At 39.6% G+C, this 23,144-nt stretch overlaps 1 protein-coding gene across 24 annotated transcripts in view; it reads left to right on the forward strand.

Moving 5' to 3' along the window:
* Nucleotides 1-23,144, forward strand: part of PLCB4 (phospholipase C beta 4) — a 397,020-nt gene that overhangs the window by 371,215 nt on the left and 2,661 nt on the right. For all 24 annotated transcript variants that reach the window (XM_053926118.1, XM_053926124.1, XM_053926125.1 and 21 more), the window contains 7 exons: nt 7,864-7,979; nt 9,277-9,352; nt 11,600-11,775; nt 14,804-14,905; nt 18,568-18,625; nt 19,011-19,097; nt 22,088-22,124. In XM_053926118.1, the coding sequence (XP_053782093.1) occupies nt 7,864-7,979; nt 9,277-9,352; nt 11,600-11,775; nt 14,804-14,905; nt 18,568-18,625; nt 19,011-19,097; nt 22,088-22,124 (652 nt within the window). The remainder of the gene's footprint in view (nt 1-7,863; nt 7,980-9,276; nt 9,353-11,599; nt 11,776-14,803; nt 14,906-18,567; nt 18,626-19,010; nt 19,098-22,087; nt 22,125-23,144) is intronic.

A 23,144-nucleotide genomic window follows, 5' to 3' on the forward strand; every position in this document is an offset into this window, starting at 1 on the left:
TCTTCACTTTTCCCCTATTATCTGAACTCTGCTCAATGGCCTACTTCTGAAATATAGGTATTTTTCCTTTTTACTCATAAGAAGGCGTCTTTCGACAGTGATCAGTGATCAAGAGAAATTATAATAGCTGGTTGCAAATTGAAGAGAGCAGCAGGAGTGGCCTAAGGGATTCTTGCCTGGGTTGAAAAACTTCATAGCACCTTCCTGGTCTCCCGTCTCTGCTCACAGAGAAAGGTGGGGAAAAGGAATGCCTCCATTGTTGCTGGAAAGATAATATGTGTCCCCTTCCCATTAGGACAATGAGAGCAAGAGAAACTTAATTCCCACTTCTTTACTCTGACCCAAGCCTCAAACCAATGCAACTCCCGCAGAGCTGGACTGGAGTGATGGACCTCTGAATCACTTCAAAGGTTAAGATGCAAAGAGCTTGGCCTTGGAACTCTTGTCATTTAAGAGTATGCCCCTTTGAGAAATTCAGCCTAATGTTGGCCTAGTAACAGCCCCTGTATTATTGAACTGATGGCTTAATGGATTTGCTGATAACAAGGTCACTTCAAAGACAGACTGCTCCTAAATTTCATGAATAACTTTATTCAATGGATGTCCTTTCATTGCCTATAGGGGAAACTTGCTACATATTTCTATAAGTAGGGGACTATTAGAGACAGAGCTGTTTAAAATAGTGATCTTAGTTTTGTTGTTCACTGACAACAACCTATAATACGGAAGGGAAACAGAAAAGGAGAGAGAAAAGGAAAGAGAGACTGCAACCTGGATGACTTGGATTATTGGGACGGAGTTGGTACCCATATGGCAAGACATCATCAGCAAATTTTCCTTCCCTTTAAATTGAATCTCTGTTGTTGAGGCAGGCATTTATTTCAGTGGCCTTTGGGCTACTTGGAAACCTAAAGTTTTTGGCCTCATCCTCACTTACTATTTCTTTAAGGCATGACCAGGAAATACACTGTAACTCATAATAATATGAACAGCAATAAAGCAGCTAGAGTTTTTGCATGCTCATTATTTTCCAGATGCTGTGCTCAGCACCTTACATGTATTATCTATTTAAATTAAAAAAGAAAGAAAGAAGACTGGCAAAGATGATATCTTAGCTTGGGCTGCTTTAACAAATTACCATAGACCAGGTGGCTTAAACAACAGACGTTTATTTCTCACAGTTCTGGAGGCTGAAAGTCCAAGATGAAGGTGGAGCCCTCTCTCTCCTATCTCTTCTTGTAGGGGCACTCATGTCATTCATGAGGGTGCACCCTCATGACCTAATCACACCCCATCTTCAAATTCTATCATGTTGAGGTTTAGGGTTTCAACATAAGGATTTGAGGGGAGGCACCAACATTCAGTCTATAAGAGATGAAAAATTATTTAGCTGTGAGATAATTTAGAGGTGGGTTTAATAGCTCTTTCTCTCCACCTCAGATGCCATTGTGCTTCATTCCTTCCATTTTCTTCACACTGTTGGCAGGGAAATAGTCATATTATTTAATAACCAGTAAATCCCAGATGGATGAAAGAATACAAGTTGCTTTCCTTTGTAGAAAAAAACCTTGAGCTTCTGGGAGCCCCCCACTATAAAAAAACTCAAAACCTAAAAGAAGATTTTAAGCCCCTAAATCCCACCTAAATAGACTTTTTAAAGTAGTTTTGTGTGCATTTTTTTTTTGAGGAATCCTTTAAAATCCTTTAGGTCAAGTAACAGAACTAAATTGCCACAGCAAAATATGCATAGCTTGCCTGTTGCTTTTTAGAATTCTTTCAGAAGCATTTCTGAGCAGACAGTGCATTTCATGGCTGGCTTTTCATGTCTGCGTGTGCCGCAGAAGTTCAAGTTGCAAGGGTGTGATTATAAGCTTATGAATGAACTCCTTCTCCCACATTAAATACATAGGGGGCCCACTCTTATTCAACTTGCTTTGGCAGTGCAATTTATGAACTCTTAATTCTATAATTTTTAATAGAAAACTACTACTGCCGACAATACTAACATCTACAATATTTAATGTCACTTTTGTGTTGCACATTTTACATATAATCTCAAATCCTCATATTATCCCTGAAATGTAGATAAAACTGTCTGCATCTTAGACATGAATAAAATGAAATTCAGAGAGGCAAGTCCTTTGCCCAGAGTAATGTAATTAGTTCATGCTGTTATAACTAAAGTGCTTTTCATCTATTTTAACTGTCCAGGGGCTTGCAAATAATTATTTTCAAGTAATTAGACCTTCCTGTCTATAAATTTTCTCTAATTTTTCACTCTATAATATTTTCCTAACATTTTCACTGTCTCATCTGAACCAACTTCTAAAACGAAATATATATAGATAGATAGATAAAAAATGTTGACTTAAAACAACAACCATTTACTCAGCTCACAATTTTGTGGGTCAGCAGTTTGGGCTGAGTTCAGCTGGGTGAATCTTCTGGTGTCATCTGGGTTCACTCATGCATCTGCTGTTACTGCCGATTTTAGCTAGCGATAGGCAGATGTGGGATGGGGGTTGGCTGGCTTAGGAAGGCCTCTGCTAAGCCCCTTCCTCACTGCTTAACATGGTCTCTTATTTTCCAGCAGGGTAGTGCAGGCTTGTTCAGAGGGCAGGGGTCCCAGGAGACGAAGCAGAAGCATCAGGGTTTCTTGAGGCCTCAGCTCAAGAACAGGCATACCATGCTGTTCACCTCATTCTCTTGGCTAAAGCTAGTCATAAGGCTGGCCCAGATTGAAGGAGGAGGATGCTACCTCTTGACAGGACGAGCTGCAAAGTCACATTTCAAAGGGAGATGGATACAGAGGGGGGAATAATTGTGGCCGTTTTTGCAGTCTACCAACCATTTGCTAGATGAGATAATTTACTCTTAATATAAGCACAGCTTGAACGAATCACCTAGCTGGTAGAGACAGGATTTGAATCAAAATTCTTTCTGACTTCAGAACTCAAGCTCTTAGCCATTCTATAGAGCAAAGTTCAAGGCTTCATAAAAATGCATATTCTTGTGCCCATCAGAGACTGACCTTGATCTCCAGGAAAACATTTTGTAAACTCCACTCCTCTGCACACTAAATTCTGAGAGTTGTTGTTCCTTTTGGAATATTATTCAACACTCTTTACTGTCCCTTGGCCCCTTAGTGGAAACCCCACTGATAGCCTGACAGATGAGGATCAGGTCTCCTTAAAAAATAGGTTTTGCCCTGTTGTCAAGCAACAGTGATGATAAACTCCCCCAGCCTTTCCAAGGCACAGTGTCCACAAACTTTTTCTAACAGTCTGAAGCCACCTGCGGTGGGGCTAAAATTTGCTACCCAAAAGCCTTGGGTTATAAAATTACCTACCAGAAAGGGAAGGTGGCCTGGGTTGCACCTTCCTATCTACAGCACCATGGCTCAACCATGACCCTTGGTAGCAGAGGCTACTGCTTATTCCATATTCAGTGACTGGAGGTACTCTCAGCTATGACGTATCAGCCTGGGTAAATAACTTCACTTTTCAGACCTAAGGGAGGCAGAGAGTCCATGAACTAAATCCCAGTGGTTTAAAAAAATAAATGTGTGGTCCAAAAGACAGCTCATTTCCAAACTTGAAAATTAGCTGCAGGATAAAGAGGAATTAGTGGTATGAATATTAGAATCTACCATTTGCAAAAGAAGTACCATAGAAATAACAGGTGTGTGATCTGTTGTTAGGATAGTGAGAAGACAAAAGCAGGGGTAATGACCATTTGAGCCCCAAATGAGATCAAGATGCTAGTTGACCCTGTGAATGCAGCTGGCAATCAGGCTTCTACCTGGCTCTCACTTTCTAGAATGACCTCTTCAACCTGAAGTGTAAACAAGAGGAATGGTTGTCAAGGATTCATTATAGAGACACAGAACAAATAGAACCAATCAATAGTCATCCCACCCTAGCACTGGACTTCTTTCATTAACAGATGGGCATGCTTTTCAATTGTCCAATGTGGTCAGATTCCTAAAGCAAAAAAAATTTAAAACCAAAAGTTGGATAAATATCCCCAGTAACACGTTAGAAGGAGAATTGCAACTCAAATGCCTGTAAGGATGAAGCAAGAAGTCAATGAAGAAAATTGTCCAAAGGGCAAGTTAAACTCAGCTCCTGCATTGGTGCCTCCAGAGTCTGTGGGCCAGCTTCATTCTCTAAAGGAGAATAATGAAATCTGAAATCTTTTATGAATTTCCTAATCTTTCAGTATTGGCCATTAATTTAGTTTCTTCTTAAAACAAAAGAAAAATATGGAAAAAAAAAAAGAAAAGAAGAAAAACTATATCTGCAGACTGGATTCATCCCCTGGGCCACCAGTTTGCAACATCACCATCCGATGAGTCAAAGGAAATGCCTGAAAAACTGACTAAAATGTGGCGAGTCGGTAAAGCTACTACTGGAAAATTTGCTCTTTGCTATGCAAGCAGTCTAGCTGATAGCACCAAGACTGCTGTTAAACTCATCAATTGTAATTCATGACAAAACCTCAGTAAGAGACCTACAACTCTGCCACCCACTGAGGCAGTTTACTGGGAATCTCAGTTACATGCTGAGCAAGACTGATTTACTCAGATTTTTCAGCATCATCTGAAGTGGGATAATTCATGCCCATTGTCACATCAGTCACAAGAATGCATTGCACAAATTTTTCCCAAAAGAAGCTGAATTTACTCTTAACTTCTATAAGAACACATTTAAATTTGGCTCTAAGTTATATATTTATTCCTGCAAAATGGCCCCATTAAGATCGACTTTTAAGTCAACCATTTAATTTTAGTACTCTTGACCTGAATGAATGAAAAAGTGTATATCTCTTCTATAGTGTCTCATGATTTAATTAAGGGCCAAAAGAAAAAAATCAATAATAAACTTCTTTTGTTAAGTTAAAATGGGCTTCAGATTATATCCTAGCTGCTCCGTTTTACACGCCGGGAAACTGAGGCCACATGATGACCCCTGTGCCTTTGCGAAAGGAGAAGTGGTGTCTGAGAGCTGGATTATCCCAAACCCCTTCAGTATCATTGCCTACTACATGGGGGTAGAGTTTTAAGCATGTGGAGAAACACAGAGATAATTTTTCAAGATGAGCTGTCTTGTTATTTGTATTAACTATAATCATAATTCGCTATGCTTCTGAATTTTCAAATTCCTTCTGCACACACTAGGTGACTTTATAGCTCATAACCAACCTATGAGTTATGTTGGGAAAATAGATCGTGTGAAGTTTTCTAATTGTAAAAAAATGAGGCCTGGGCAAATTTATGTACGTTTTTACAAGGCCACTTGGCAAATTACTAACTGATATGGGACCATAATCCAAGTCCTCCTGCTACTTTACCATCCTAATTTTTTATACATGCAACAAATATTTATTGAGCTTCTACTTGTACCAAGTTTAGTGCCCCAAACATAGAAGACTTTCCCTTTTGGAGAGTATCTTACAGCCTTGAGTCCATCATGAACACCTTTTATGGTACAAGCAGCCTCATTCCTCATATCTTATGGGTTTAATAGGTTCACCAGAGTATTTCCTTAAGAGTCTGTGTCAGCTTACTTTCAAGCCTCAAAGCCTCTCATTTTCTTGTGCTGCACTATAATATTTAAAGAAACAATCTTTACCCTTCTTTCAATGATATTTGAAAGAGACAGAAGAATGTGTCACCCCTAATTTTTAATCTAGATGTGCATAGAGTCCCTCACATATTTGCCCAAGAAAATTAATACATGTGCTAGGCAGGCAGGATGACTTCTAAATCTTTGAAGACAGACTCAGAGTAAGGCATTTTAGCAGCGGGTTTTTCCCCCCGTGACAATACAAGGGTAGGTAAATCAATTCCAAAAGGATATGTCAAGTGTAAATCTATTCCCCAGAGCTGTAGATTAAGCCTGGAGGAAACATTTATTGATTTAATTATTCTAGTTGCTGTCTCTTATCCCAAGTCACTCTCTGAATTTCATCATGAATATTGAATATTATAAATAAGATTGTGTATAACTATATTTTGAATGAGGTATAACAGGCATTTCAATTATGGCTTATATTTACTTTTAAGCCTAACAACTCTGAGAAGTAGGTATCTCTATCCCAATTACAAAGATGAGCAGACTGGGAGGGTAAGTGATGTGCTCCAGGATTTGAAACTGAAGAACCCAAGTTCTTAACCCAATGCCACGTGCAGAAACCCGGCTGAAATGTGTCGTAGCACAGCTGTGCATACACACGGGTGACATGCCAGATTTGTTTGCTGTCCCAACAACAAATTAAACAGGGCGCTATGACACATAATTCCCTGACTCCCCAAATCTGCAGCAAGATGACATCCCCTTGGACCATCCCAATCATCCCCACCATCAATTCCTGTTCTAAGAACCTTCCCCATCCAGCACCATTCTCTCCATGACTTCTCCCAAAGGCATTTGGCCACCAGACAGGAATGCTGGGACCTTATGCACCAATGCATTTCTGAATAATATACATGTAAACAAATTAGAGATCAAGTCTTGTGTTGATTTACTAACAATGCTGGGAAATTAAGGATATCTGGGTAAAGTTAAAAAGTCCATCTGGCATTTATATTTCATGAAATCTTTTAAAGATGTTCATGAGTTTGGTTTGCTTAAAGTCAATCCTACTTTAGGAATAAAATTATTGTTTTTTTTAATTAAGTCACTCACTTTTAGAAAAATAAGCAAAGGGAAATGTGCCCATGAGTGTGGTTATAAAGCCAGAACAACATCATCCATTTCAATTTCAAATACTATTTCATTTCTCTAAGTTTCTGAAAAGTAAGACTAGGATATCACATCAAGTATTATTTAGAATTGGATATTACTGATTGTACTGATTCCTCTATGTTTGGGCGGCTGAGCAGCTAAGGAAATCTGATTTCAGATAAGTCACTGGCTGTGGACACATTATCAGGAGGAAAGAATGTTTATAGAGAAATACTTATTTGCAAAGCATTGCAACCCCATTTTCAGTGATTGAATGAAGCAGATGGGAAATAGTTTAAATATCTGTAAGGCTGAAGACCAGAGCTCCTAAACACCCCGCCATCCTCATGCATGCTGGTAAAAACACCAACTAATAGGGATTCGAAATCAGTTGATAGTCACAAGTACACTGGCAATTCTCACTGCGTAATAATGGCATTCAGGACCTTCCCAAATGTGCCAGGTGTTTAGAAGCCATATCACGTGATGAACAGTTATATTTAGCATATAAAGGAGAAAGATGGCCGCTGAAATAGTCAATAATATTGTACTAACTTTGTGTGGTGACACATGGTTACCAGACTTACCACTGCAATCATTTTATAAGGTATGCAAATATCAAACCACTGTATTGTACACCTGAAGCTCATATAATGTTGAATTAACTAAACTGTAATAAATATTTTATTAATACATTTAATTAATTAATTTTTAAGAAAGAAGTATGGCAGCTGAACTTGGGTATTTAATGACCAATGTGGAGAAGGGGCAATAGACTAAATATCTCAGATAATAGAACAAAGACAAATGGGTAGAAATTCTATGGAAACATATATGTGCAGAAGAAAGGACTTTGGGATGGTTCATGCCGCGCAGTCATGGGCAAGGCTGTCTTCTGAAGTGGACATGTTCATTAAGCTGAAGCTAGAGACTTCCTTGTTGGGCATACACCTGTACAAAAGACTCGTATGTTGGGTGGGACATTGGAAATTCTTCCAGTTCCCAGATGGAATCACTCCTTAATTCCAAACCAAGCCCTGGGAAAGCTGGTGGAAATTATGCCAGCCACATGTGGAGTACCGTGTATCATCCATGCTGAGAGTCCAGCTTGTAACTGCAAATTCTTCTTGCTCAGGAGCACAGTACCATGCAGAAGTTACACTGCACACAAGTGGACAAAATTGTGGCCCAGTACGACAAAGAGAAGTCCACTCATGAAAAAATCCTGGAGAAGGCAATGAAGAAGAAAGGGTAATAGTATTTATTTCCTTCTGGAAACCTTTTGCCTCTTTGTATTTTGTCTTTTTTTTTTTTTCCATAATTTAGCTGCCCATTAAAGCCAAGGAAGAACTTAGTTCCAACTCTGTTTCATCATTAAAAATTATACCTGGAAAATAAGAGACTCATTTAGCTAAAAGGAATGATTAAAGTCAAAGAGAGGAACTTTGTTCAAGTTCTATAGCTGTTGATTAATGACAGAGCAACTATGTCTCTCATGCATTTGCCACTCAGTTATCTTGAAGGTGAATGGGGCGGGGGGAGAGCAAGCTAAAGCTGAGAAAATTTGAAATTACAAAAATCATTTTGCATAGCCAGAAAACAAATAATAAGGTTGGTGCATCAACAATGCAATTTTTGACTTTTAATATTTCAAGAATTCTTAGCTGGTGCCACAAAAAAAGACTGTTGAATAAAATTGACCATTGCATTTACTGTGAAAGATTTTGTCCCTAGAATTAAGCCAGAAGAGTGTTTCTCTGATGCTGCAAGCTCAGTGAATAACAGATGACAGGGGAAACACACTCAGTACCAGCCACTGAGAAGTAACAGATTTGATGCGCTGCCTAGCATTTTTCAGAACAGTGCTTCTCTCAGAGACCCTCTCAGTGAATAATATGGTGAAGCATTCTGACTTCAACCACGATAAATCAGAGCACAGGTTCTAAGACAGAAACTCAGAACCTGCTCTGGTTTCAGCAATGACATGGATATTCCAAAAAGGAAAACAAATAATAACAGAACTAAGCAGTAATGGTTGCTGGGCAATTTCCTGGTATACATTTTCTAAGCACAATAGAATAAAATGCATAAATCACCCTATGATGCCAAGAAATGCTATTTTCTCCCTTACTGGCATGTATCAAAGACAAAAATCTGGCTTTGCAACCAAAATGGGAGAATTAACAATTCACTTCAAGGCTGAGGACCTATTTCCCAGTTTTTCTCCAAAATAATATTTTATTGAATAAATGAAACATAGCTCGAAGAAAAGCAGGAACCAAAATGGAAACTCTGACAACAAACCCTTAACAATGAAATAATTGTTAGGTCTGAAGTGTCTCTTTGTGTAGTGGTTGAATTGGGTAATCACGATACAGAATTTTGTTAGGTATGCATCTATTCCTAGAAAAATTGATGCTGCCCAATGAGCCATGGCATCCCATGTCTGATGAACAAATTGTCTTCATCAGAAAGCTTTGTAGCAAAGGCCCATGGGAATGGGAAGATATCTAACGTCTGGCATGCATTTGCGATTTTCCATTTTCAGGGGAAGTAATTGTCTTGAAATGAAAAAAGAAACAGAAATTAAAATTCAGACACTGACATCAGATCACAAATCTAAGGTAAGAAAATATCTATTTTTATGGTAGCAACTTGCAGAAGATACTTTGTAATTCTTTTGAAGGTACCTAGTATAAATCATAAATAACATTAACCTGGACTAGTGTGGGAAGTAAAAGGGTCTAGGCCCAGACTCACTGGCTTAGAGAAAAGCCATTTCGTGGAATATCTTTTCCTTCATCTGTAAAAATATGCTAACAATGTTTGTTCGCTGTCTCAGAGACATCAAGTGAAACAATAAATGAATACACTGAAAGGGAATACTGTATAAAATAACAGAATATGCTTCCCTATAGAAGTAGCATTAAACATATGACAGGAAACCACCCAACTAGGGGATCGAATAACTGATACTCCATCTTAACTTTGCTGTGGAAGTTTGTGATAAGAAAAAGATCGAGAGTTGATATTTCAGGAAATAAGCATAATTGCTTGTGTTTCCTCAAAGATACAAGAAAATAGCAGTTTGGGAGACCTAAATTAAGTTTGTGGACATTTGGAGAAGTGGATACTAAGTTCCATTCAAGAACAAATAATTCTTCCAATGATAATAGTTGTAAAAGAAAAAGAACCTTTAAAGAAAGCTCCCAACTACAGCTCTTGGTCAAACCATCACGCCTCCCTATGTCTACATACAGTTCTGTCATCAGCCCAGTGTCCTGCTGTATGCATGGGCCAGCCATCCTGGTCAAGCTGAAGTTCTCCTGGGAGCTATGTGTTTTGTGTTTGTTCTACCAGGAAGTCTGGGAAAGCAGTAAGCCATGGTCTGTGAGAGTTGTTCCCCGTTCTCTCTTAACTTTTTAGATGCTGTATATAAATAGGAAACTATTGTAGAAACCTTGGCCACTATCAGTTAGCTTTTGCTGCACAATAAGTCATGCCAAAATGTAGCGGCTTAAGACAACTACCATTTATTAGCTCACAATTCAGTAGGTCAGAGATCTGGGCTGTAATCAAATGGGTGGTTTTTCTCCTGACTTCGACTAGTCTCACTTATGTGTCTACAGTGAGCTGGATTTGGTGGCTTTGCTCAGATGTCTGCTGGCTGCTGGTTGCTTTTTTGTACATGAACTCTCAGTCACCAGCAGGCTGGCACAGGCTCAGTCCCAGGGCAGCCTTGGGGTTCCAGATAGAGCAGAAGGGGAAGCGCTTTCCAAGCCTCTGCATGCATCACATTTGCTGCTGGTTCTTGACAAATGCAAGTCCCGACGTCAGCCAGCTTCAAGGAGGTGAAGAAACAGACTAGCTCTGGATGAGAGGAGCTGTATAACCACACTGCAGAGGGCATTGATACCACATCTGTCGGGTTGACACAGTAAGTCAAGATCCAGGAACAAGAGAACCCACCCCTCTAGACCTGTGGCATGGTGGAAGTGAAACCGGAAAAGCATGAGGTGATGAAGAGCATTCTGGTGGAATTGGTAAAGGAATTTAGGCAAAGTTAGGCAGTGAGATAATGGGTCATCACTGAATATTTAGAGCCAAAGTGATTGATTTTTTTTAAAGATAAGCTATGACTTCCTGATTCCCATTGCTTAGTACATATTTTTTGCAGGTCATAGGCATCCACCGATTAACTGAGTAAATTGGTTGGGGGGGCTTTAAAGTGCATGAGTAATATTGTGCTTGCTGTTGCTACCTGAAGTATGAGAAATGCAGGTGGCACCATCTGATGCAGATCCCGGCCCACGGGATCCATGTGCTGTGGCTGAGACGAGACAAATTCACATGGACTACTAAGTCCTGTGGAGGAAAACGGATGGCATAGCCACTCTCTCAAGAGGAGAGCGCCTTGAACCTTGCCTGGACAAGCTTTTATTGCTTTTCTGGGCACATTACACTGAGGATGGTCCTCATTTACTATGCACGGTTCGCTTTAGGTGGTTACAGAAAAGAAAGGAGAGGATGTTGCTAATTACATAAAAAGGGAAGGATATTTGCAAATGTAAAGGAAAAAGTGGTTAAACTGGTTACACTCATCCTTAGAAGGTTTAGCACAGATTTTAGGAACTTACTTTAAAGATACGCAGTAAATGTTTGCTGCCTCAGTTCAGGGTGGGGGAGTTTTAGCAAAAAAGCAAGCCTCATAGCAGCCTAGGTGCAATGCAGGCCTGATTCCACATGGGAGACCTATCTGTGGGCATGGGTCCTGTGTACTGGACCTCGCTCCCCACTGGCCTTTCTGAGTGGGAGCCGGGCCCCCGCCACACAGAACGGTCTCCTATAACCATCCCCTTTCCCCTACACAGGTCAAGGAGATTGTGGCACAGCACACAAAAGAGTGGTCAGAGATGATCAACACGCACAGCGCTGAGGAGCAGGAAATCCGGGACCTGCACCTGAGCCAGCAGTGCGAGCTGCTGAGAAAGCTCCTGATCAACGCCCATGAGCAGCAAACCCAGCAGCTGAAACTGTCCCATGACAGGTAGGAGGGTTAGTCATCTCCAGAAGGAGTTCCTAGTGTTAAAGAACAGTAATTTTGCGTGTGTGAGCTGAGGCAGTAAGTGAAATAACATGTAATATTGAGCTTTCATGTATATCATCTCAATGATTGATGTGAGCAGGAAGAACTACAAGAAAGGCCTCTGCCATCCAATGGTTTCCATGTGTTGTCGAGATATTAACGCTCACATGGAAAACTAAGTCAAGTTACAAGTAGTGTATGATACATAGTAAAAAAAGTGTCATAGGACAAAGAGCATCTAGCCCCAAAGAGCACTGCTGCCTCTAGGATGGCCTTTGAAAAGTGATCTGGAGTCTCTTACAAAGAAAAGAAACAGAAGGAGACAAAGGCCAACCAGTGAAGTTCCCAGAGTGATTGGTTATGATCCCCCCATGGCTAAAAGTGACCTTTTAACAACACGAGTTTGAACTGCACAGGTCCACTTATACGTGGATTTTTTTTCAGTAAATACATATAGTACTGAAAATATATTTTGTCTTATGATTTTCTTAACATTTTATTTTCTCTAGCTTTATTATAAAAATACAGAAGATGATACATACAACATGCAAAATATGTGCTAATCGACCGTTTAGGTTACAAGTAAGGCTTTCAGTCAACAGTAGGCAATTACTAGTGAAGTTTGGGGGCCCAAAAGTTCTATGTGGATTGTGCACAGGTCGGCACCCTTAATTCCTGTGTTGTTCAGAGGCCAACTATATTCTGTTTCATTGTATAGGGTTAGAAGGTGTCTTTCCTTTTTTCCCTTGCTGTTCGTCGGTCTGCCGTGGGCCATTGCCGCAGTGCCGGGTGTCAGGTGTCTGCCCTTATTCGAACACACTTCACAGAACAAGGAACTCTTTCTAATCTCCTTTGTGGTTGAATAAAGAATTCTGTGGTTGACTAAAAGAAAAAATGTGTAGCCCACAAGGGTAGGCATCATTCAAAGAAAAAACAAAATAGACTAATTTTTGCATTACTTCAGAAGTCATTCGAAGAGACCACACCTGCTCACTAGTTTACCTTACAGAATAAGTCAGCGGCAGGGGCGTTTTTCACAGCAACGGCAGCGTTTAAGCTTGTTCTCAAGTCCCCTGTGCTTGTGTGTCTTTTTCCCCAGCACAGCTCTTGTTCTTGGGTCATCAATCTTGCCTTCTGAACACTTGTCAGCAGCATTTGGTTATTGATAAGTGTTAAATGAACGAATAAAGAAATGGTCGATTGCCTTGGCTGGGTGGCTCGGTTGGTTGGAGCGTCATCCCATACACCAAAAGTTTGCGGATTCATCCCTGGTTGGGCACTCGAGGCAACTGATGGATGTTTTTCTCTCTCTCTCTTCCTCTCTCTATAAAATCAATAAACATGTCCTTGGGTGAGGATTAAAAAAAGAGAGAGGGAAAATTTAAAAACTGTTTATAAAAAAGAAGTGGTCAATTTACTAACAAGTTATGGAAACATTTGAGAGCCATTTTCTGGGGCCCAGGAGTGTGTATGCATAACCCTGCCTCCGTGGCCTTAAGGTCTCTAACTGGAGATCCTGTGACAGCATTGTCCATCCCCTTTTTTCCCTTTTCTCCAACAATTAAGTTTACTGAGGTAACATTGGTTAATAACATTATATAGGTTATAATTCAATACCTGTACACTCTATTGCACGCCCCCCATGAAATCTGGTTTCCTTCAGTTACCATATATTTGACCCTTTAACCAAATTTCTACCCACCCCCCTTCCCTCTGGTAACCAACGTTGTGTTGTTTGATTCGATGAGGGGTTTTTGTGTTAGTTTTGTTATTTTCTTTGTTACTTTTTGTTTTATAGTGCACATGAGTAAAATCATATGGTTTTTGTCCTTTACTTTCCAATTTATTTCACTTGGCATGATACTTTTAAGAGTCATCCATGTTGTTGCTAATGGTGATATTTCATTTTTTATGGCTGATTAGTATTTCTTTGTGTGTATATCTATAGATGGTACATCTACTACATCATCTTCATTCATTCATCCTTTGGTGGACACTTGGGTTGTTTTCCATCCCTTTGATGAGTACACACTGTTTAGGTAACTCAGCCTCCTGGTGACTAGTTTTCAGGGAGTGCTTCAAGGGGCTGTCCATAGGTTCCAGAAAAAAAAAATCTTTGTTAATAATATTCACTTTTGTATTCTAAGTTGTATGCTTTTAATGTGCACATAAGTAATCTGCAGGTATGAGTCATTGTCATGGGTACATATGCAATCACACACAGTGACCAGTTGCCCATAGACATCTTTTATTTCCTATTTCCTGTGCTTATTTGATTAGTCCTGGCTGGTGTAGCTCAGTGGGTTGAGCTCAGGCCTGCAAAGCAAAGGGTCACCAGTTTGATTCCCAGTCAGGGCACATGCCTGGGTTGCAGGCCAAGTCCCCAGTAGGGAGTGCGTGAGAGGCAACCACACCTTGATATTTCTCTCCCTCTCTTCCTCCTTCCCTTCCCCTCTCTCTAAAAATAAACAAATAAAATCTTTAAAAAGAAAAAGGAAGAAACCACTTAGTTCCCTTCATTCCCACAGGCTGTCAGCAAACAGAAAGGTCACCTGTGAGGGTAGGAACATTCTCTCTCACTCTTTCAGGCCATCTGATCCCCCAAAAGGTGGGGCAAAGCTGGAAAATTCTTGTATTTTATGGACAAACGTAATAGCTCTTCTTCCCAGTCCATCAGTGTCACTTCCTCACCAGGTGCCCCATTTTACTCAGGGAGAAGCATGCTCATGAACTGGGGTTCCTTCCCGCCTTTTCACCAGATGTAAAGTAACTCAAAGAGCTCTATAATGAAAACAAAACTGAACTTAGTCCTGTTGTTACATGTGGAATACAGTCCTGCCTATAACATAAACTTACCATTTTAACCATTTTTAAACCATCACCACCATTCACCTCCAGAACTTTTTCATCTTCTCCAACTGAACCTCTGTACCCATTAAACACTAACGCCTATTCTCCCTCTCCCTGTTTGTTTATTTTTAATACCTAGGGAAAGCAAGGAAATGAGAGCACACCAGGCTAAGATCTCTATGGAAAATAGCAAAGCCATCAGCCAAGATAAATCTATCAAGAACAAAGCAGAACGGGAAAGGTAAGTGAGAATGTTCTCTGCGAGAACATGGCACTGACTTAAAGACATAGACCTAACACGCATGTGTGTGTACACACATACTCACATTTGAGGAATTAAAACCCTGGTGAGTTTTGGCTAAGACTTCTGCTATTACAACTGCTACAAGACTTACTATTACCACAGAGCAGTCATTTTCTGATTGTGTACTACAACCAGTAAAATACTGAGTTTACATTCAATATATGTTTGCTCATTTACAAACAAACTTGGAAGCGAGAGGGGGCCAGGGAATGGGGCTGAGCAAGGCTGTGGTGTCAGCTGGACTTTCTCTTCAGCCCCCAGCTCTGGAGTACACACTGCACCAAAGATGTGTCTCTTTGAGCCAAGTGTGTCTCTTTGTACTTCTGTGTTAGGGTGTCGATACAGCATGTTCACTTTATTTCGCTTCACAGATGTTGCATGCTCTAAAAATTGAAGACAAGACCCTCCGCCAAAAATGATTACCGCTTGCTTTATTGAGACACCTGCTTTATTGAGACACCTGCTTTATTGCCATGTTCTGGAGCCAAAGCCACACTATGGTAGCATGCCTGTAGTCATGCGACCCAGGGCAGGGAACTGACAGCACTGGGACCCCAGTTCTTAAATTATCTTAGATTCTGAGTTACTGGTAACCTAATTAGCAAAGTTTTTAATTTAATTTTCTAATTCTGACTAATAAATATATTTATCATAACTCTACATCTGGGTGGTTCGAAACCACGTACAAACGGCTGGTCTTTTTAGAAAGCAGTTTTTCTGTGCCAAATGTTTATCTTCTATATGTCTTTCTCAGCTCTCTGATGATAAATTTTCAATTTTAACTTTTAATAGTTCTGTAAAGATACATCAAAAATGATCAAAAATGTATCATCAGGGAGCTAAAAAAGACATATAGAAGCTAAAAGTACTTTTATGCTGGGGTCAAAGAAGACAGTTGAACAGAAATTACACGGTATTTATAACTGACTGACAATGCGAGCACGATTTACTAATGTAGCTAAAGTTCACAGCAAGAGAAACAGTCACCAACATGGAGCAACCTACAGAATGGGAGGAAATATGTGTAAACTATCTGTCAGGTAAGGGGTTATTATCCAAAAATATAAGGAACTCATAGAAATCAATAACAAAAGAAGTAAATAATTCATTTAAAACATGCACAGAGGACCCAAAGAGACATTTTTTCCAAAAATGATATACAAATAGCAAACAGGTACATGAGAATGTTCTCAGCATCACTAATCATCAGCAAAGTGCAAATCAGAACCACAGTGAGATATCACCTCGCATATGTTAGAATGGCTGTCATCAATAAATTAACAAACAAGTATTGGCAAACGCGTGGAGAAAAGGCAACTCTGTGCACCGTTGGTGGGAATATCAATGTACAGCCAGCCACTATGGAAAAGAGTATGGAGGTTCCCCCCCAAAATTAAAAATACCTTTGGCCAGTGTGGCTCAATTGATTGGAGCATCGTCCCATAACCAAAAGGTTGCAGGTACCATTCCTGGTCAGGGCACATACCTAGGTTGCAGGTTCGATTCCCACGTGCATACAATCCCCAGTCTTGGTGTATATGGGAGGCAACCAATGGATGCTTCTCTCTCACATCAATGTTTCTCTGCCTCCCTTCCCCTCTCTCTAAAAGTAATGAAAAAATGTCCTCAGGTGAGGGTAAAAATAGAACTACTCTATGGACCAGCAGCTACACTTAAGGGTATATATCCAAAGGAAATGAAGTCACTCGCTGGAAGGAGATTGCTGCATCCTTATGTTCTTTACAGCATTATTCTCAATAACCAAGACAGGGAAACAACGAAAGTGTCCATCAGTGGATCAATGGCCAAATTTTATAATTTAGCCATAAAAAAAAGATGGCAGTGCTGCAAATTTGTGACAACATGGATGGACCTTGACAATATTATGCTAAGTGAAGTCAGTCAGACAGAAAGAGACAAATGTTCTATAATCCACTTATAGGTGGAATCTAAAAAATACCAAACTCATAGAAACAGTAGAATGGTGGTTCCTGGGGGGCGGGTTGCGGGATGAGGAGACGTTAGTCGAACAGTAAAAACTTCCAGTTACAAGCTGAATAAGCTCTGGGGAGCTGTGTGCAGCACAGTGACTGTATTTAACGATACTGCATTATCTACTCGAACACTACCGAGACAGGGGACCTTAAATGTTCTCACCTCAACAAAAAAGGTAGCTAAAGTGATATTTGAAGTCAAAATTATAGCCTAGATGTGCACGTTTTTAAAAGAAATGAATATTAATGAGCCCAACACTCAAAGAGGTTATAAAATTAGAAAAACAGAGTGAATCCAAAGAACTCAGATGGGAAGAAATAAAAAATGAAAAAGTAGAGAGTATCGAAACAGAAAATAAAAGGCAACAGATAGTATCAGCAAAAACAAAAGCTTGTTATTTGAAAAAATAATTAAATCAGTAAACCTCCAGCAAGACTGATGAAGAAGAGAGAGAAAACACAGATCAGTAATATTAGAATGAAAAGGGTAAATACTACGACCAATGAATTTGAAAACAGATGAACTGGACAATTTTCTGGAAAAATAGAAATATCAAAACTGACTGGAAAAGGAGAAAACCTGAATAGACCTGTAACTGTTTCAGAAATCCAATCAGTTATAGGTTGCTTCAGTCTTGAAAGACACTCCACCTCACCTGTAATCAGGGAGATGCACGTTAAAGTAGCAGCATGATGCCATTTCACAGCACCGGCAAGCCGACAGAGACGTAAATGTCCGATGGTACCAAGAGTGGGCAAAGACATGGCGGAGAGTAGCACCTGCACACCGTGGATGGGAGTGCAGTTTGGGACCATTGCTTTAGAGCAAGGATGAAGTTACTCCTTTCCTACCGACCTGCAAGTCTGAGTGTCTGCCCTAGAGAAACCTTTTCCTGATGCACAAGAAGATACGCCCTACACTTTGTTCACTTAGCAGCATACTTAGGATGCTTAGTGTGCCAAGCGCCACGAGGCCCTATGCACCACCAGATCGTTGCTGCACTGTTCAGAAATAACCTACTTTTTATTAATGGCGGAATAGGAATATTGTACTCTATTCATAAGTGGAAAATATTCATATAGAGGATGGAAATAAGGGAAGAGTGTGAAACAACTATATCTCTAAAACACAAGGCTGGCTAAGTGATAAGCTATAGAAAGAAAAACAAATGTATTAGCATTTAGGTAAATTTGGAAAACACAAAACAGTGTACACCAGCACAGCAGCATCGCCTGGAAGCTTGTTAGAAATGGTCCATAACACATTCACAAGAGTGGTTATGTCTGGAGAGAGAGAAAGGAGAGAAATGGAATCAGGAAGAAATACAAAGGGGGCGTTGGTTACATCTCTAACACTATTTTCTTTAAAAATATGAGAAAACGTGGCAAAACATTAATATTGACTAACCTGGGCGATGGGTACACCGCTGGTTTTTTAAAAATTCTTCTCGTCATTTTATGTTTCAAAATTCCACAATAAAAATTAGGAAAAGAAAGTGCTGATTCTACCCAGATAATTAAAGAAAATATGACTCTTTCTTATTTAACATTATGTTAATTCCATTCAATGTCATACCAACTATTATTTGTACCTATTACTTTTAGGCGAGTCAGGGAGTTAAACAGCAGCAACACTAAAAAGTTTCTGGAAGAAAGAAAGAGAGTAAGTATTTTTGCTTAAAAAATTATAAATAAAAACTCATGCTCAGATATCGGACTTCTAACTAATTTACTTAATTTGATTTTTCTGTGCATTAAACATTTTAAACTGTCAGTACCCTGAAAGCTAAAATAAGCATATCCTAAAATCTTTAAGGTACTTATTTGGAGCCATTTTATATAAAAGATGCATAAGTACAGTGTTATTTTCAAAGATTTCAGCAGGGAAGATTTTCCCAGTAAAATTATGGGTCTAAACTTTCCCAGTTTTCAGACTATTTTTTAAAAAGTAGTATCTCTAACTTAAATTGTAAACTTGCTAGTCATCTGTCATTCATAAGTTTTAAGATTACAGTGCAAAGTTTATCAGAATTTTTTTTATCTTGCAGCTCGCAATGAAACAGTCCAAAGAAATGGATCAGTTGAAAAAAGTCCAGCTTGAACACCTAGAGTTCCTAGAGAAGCAAAACGAGCAGGTACTTCATCTAAAAGTGTAAATGGAAAAAGGCAGCCACTGTGGGAGCAAACACCGCAAGCCCCGCAGAGACCCCTCCGCCAAAGCTGGTGTCTGAGTAGTAGTAGCGTGGGAAGGTGGCTAGGAAAACTTGGTGCCTCCTACTGTATTTGCCCCATCTCGTCCAACAAGAGCAGAAGGTATTCTTTTTTGAAATGAGAAAGGAATGTGGCTAGTGGGGGAAAAAAGAATCAAATGTCATCATTTGAATAGACTGTGGGGATTCTAAGAATGACATTGCTGAGGAGGACAAAACAGAGGTTACAAATTATTTCTCTAATTTTATTTAGAATTTTACAAGTTGCCACCTAGAGGCGAGTGATATTATGGTCAAAAGCAAATGAGAGAAAATACCTATTGTCAACCTCAACTGAAAAATGAAGTTACAAGCCCTCTTAGGGCTTACAAGTGGCACCAAAAGGCCTGAGCCGCCATAACTCTGCAACCCACTTGATGTGAGTGGGTGCCATACTGCCGGTGATTTTTCAGCAAGGCAGCACACCGGATGGAGAAGTTCACACACATAAAAAGTGATCCGAAACCCAGCCGTTTGGGTAGGCCTTCGGGCACATGCCAACACCGAGATGAGTGTATGTTCACTTTAAGCTCAGCACAGAGGGGCTCCATCCCAATGGGCCACAGCCCATCAGCGGTCTACAGTCTCGTTTCAGTTTGATGGAAGTACCTCTAGCTTATACGGCAAAATGACCCTCAACAGCAGTTTAAATTCTGGTCGGTCTCAGTTCAAACTTTACTGTTCAGGTGGAGCTGGGTTGGAAGATTTTATTTGTAGTTAATTTACTGTCTAAAAGCTGTAAAGAAGTTTTGATGAGGTCACTTTCACTACCTTGCTCTTTCCTGTTTCCTCCCAGTTTTAAAGTAACCCCATTTAAGATACATTTTTTCAGAGTAAATGGCCCCCATTGACGAACACTTAAGCAGGAATTATGTTAAAATATACCTTGAAGAAAGTAAAAAAAACAACTAAATCTTTTTTTTTTTTTTTTTGTATTGCAATTGGGTAACAAATCTGGTTTCAGGTTCTTTACTTTTTGGGGGTGGAAGGTTTCTTCATGAACATACTTCTGAGCTATGTCTCACATTTCCTTTTTAGCTAAATGCTCCTATTCACGAACAGTCCACAGATCCTCAGGGGGGGACAACAAGTGTTTATTGTCCCGTGGGTCTAAGTCATTTGACCAACTCATAGATATATCCCGTTCTGGTACAAATTACCTAGTTTACGTGTTTTTCTCTTAAAACACTCCTCAGAAAGTGTTCCTTGAGGAGGGGGAGGAGGGGGACTATGCAGAAGCGCAAAGCCACCATCTCCAAAGCATTAGAATCCACATTAGTGATTCAGGGCTGGTGAGGATCAGGATGCCTTAGAAGAAGGCACAATGATGGTAAGGCGCAGTGTGTTTCAGTTAACTAAATTAAGAAACTACTTAGAAATCATTGTGTTGCTTAGCAACAAGTTTGACTAAAGAATGTAAATGTGCTAAAAATTACCCATCACTATAATAGCGGTGTTTTTCAGAGCTAGGTAATACAGTTACCAAGTGTTTCTAGTTTCAAAGCTAAAGTACATTAAAAACAACAAAAAAAAACCTTTGAGCTTTCCTCCTAATACCTGGATAATTCAAACCACACCAGAGTTCTGGCATTAAAATATTGAATTAGTAGTAGCTGTATTGATTGGATCATATTGAGAGCATAGTAGCTTTTTCCAAAAATTCTTATAATGTCTTTTAATAGGTCATAAGTAATATCTACCACCCACAACTGATACTTTGAGTCACAGAAGCTTAGGAAAGCACAGGAGAAAAGAAGGCTGAAGGTTTGGTGGAGATTTAATTAAATTCAATGAAAAGAAATTCAAGATATATTGATGCTTCTGAGAGAAGTGGAATTTGGACTTGAATTTCTGTGTTAAGCTCTGCTTTACAAATATGGCCTGGTCCGTAACAAATTCAATCGCATCTTCCTAGTATGTTGTTTGGCCCTCAATTCAGTTACTCGTGTGCTTCCACACTGTCATAGCGCAGCGCAAGAGGTACAAGCAGTGAGGCAGGTCTTTTCCCTCATGAGACAAGGTCTGGAACAACGTAGGGGAGCTCCCTTTGTAATCAATTAAATATTTCATCAGCAAAAAACAGTTTCCTGTCTCCAGACAACCCGAAACGTTTATAATAATCCCCCCAACCACTGTTAAACCCTAAACCCTTTATGCTTCTAAGCCAAAGATAAATTCATTTTAACATTCTCCCATAATATCTCCCTTTCAGGTTCTTACTGCTTTCCTGTAACCCTGCTCTCATAAACTCTCCCAGTCCCCCCTAAGCAAAGCATGGAGTGGGTCTACTTAATTAGCTAGATGAGCATGGAGGCCAGTAGCAAAAACAGCTCAAAGTTTAATATATTTTGGTCATGATTCTGGATCCTAACTTGTGTGTTCATTTTAAGCCACCTAAAGGCCTTATCTACTTGGTCAGCCAATTACTCATTTAAAACTCCATACTTCTGCTTACGTTTTCCCATAGACGCCCCAGACCCACAGTACGTCATCCCCATCTTAACATGTACCATTTCAAACATTAACAGCTCCACTACTCACACGCTCAAGCTTTAAGAGTTGGTTTTTGTCATGAATCTTATCATTCAATCAGAAGTGAGGCATCTTGCGGAAGGGAGGGTTCCCTACTTACCACCGAGGAAGAGAGGTACAGGCTGGGTTACCAGGCATTGGTTGTTTGTTTTGTTCTTTTTTTCTGTTGATATCAACTCGGGGGAAGTTTGTCACTGATGGTTGTATACATGTTTTATTCTTAGCTTTTTGCTTTTCTGTATATGGTTTTTGCATTCATTTCTCAAGTTCACTTCAGTACTCATTGATTTTCTTTGTTTTATATGTATGACTCAATTTTGACATTACTATTTTTGTACAAACAGCTTTTGAAATCCTGTCATGCAGTGTCCCAAACTCAAGGTAGGACCAAAACTCTGATAAGCAAGACGTTGCTTTCCTTCTCAACCACGTCAGCGTTGTCGGGGTAGTTTCCATTTATGATTCACCGCTGGTCATCAACAAATTACTCTCGCAAGGGTTTGGACTTAAAAGATGGATTATTTTCATGCTTGGGTTTCTGATGTAATATTCAAACTAAAATGCCCAAATCTTTAGATAATTATTTCTGATGGAGTTTTAGCAGCATTTCCAATTGCAGACCTGGGAAACTCAAGTCAAGCTAGGGAAGACACACCCTGGCATCAATAATAGTGATGAAACGCTGTCATTTGGACCCACCACAGCTAAGTCTGGGTCAGAGTCAGCTCTTTCACACACACTCACATGACTGCAGTGAATTTTTAATGCGCCCCACTAAAAGTTCATTGGTGGTTTTTAATCACAGAGAGTTTATGGTCTCTGTGCAGGAATATTATATAATATAATGTCATTCTACAATGACTTTTGTCATGCTTTCTGCTAGATCCAGTCTGCCAAGGACTTTAATCACCCTTCATAAGTAAGGTGACCGTATAATTTATAGTTTGAGAGTAAAAGGGGTGCTGTTCATAACTGCCAGGACTATAGGCATAAGCTGAAATTGTCCTTGGCAACTGGGAATAAATGGTCACCCTGCTCTTGGAATAATCTTTTAGTGTCATACGATTCTTCCTTCTCAGCTGTGTTCAATTTATCTTTAAATGCTAAAGAGAGACACGTAGGGAAGCCTTTATTACTATTTACTGAACATAAAATATATTTAATTTTTAGTACTGATAATGTTTCACTGTCATCTTTTATGAATACCGTTTGTCATAGTCTCATGTTTGTATATTTTTCTTTATTTTTTCATTTCTCTATTAGAGTATTATTATACTTCAGCCATAAAAATGTCTGGGTAGAGGAAACCATCTATCCCAAATGTAAGCAGAGAGCTATAATTCTTTGGTATTATTATATCCATCCTCAACATAATGAAATTTAAATCCACAATCTAAAAAT

Source organism: Desmodus rotundus, chromosome 6 (assembly GCF_022682495.2).
Source record: "Desmodus rotundus isolate HL8 chromosome 6, HLdesRot8A.1, whole genome shotgun sequence".
NCBI classification, from domain to species: Eukaryota; Metazoa; Chordata; class Mammalia; order Chiroptera; family Phyllostomidae; genus Desmodus; species Desmodus rotundus.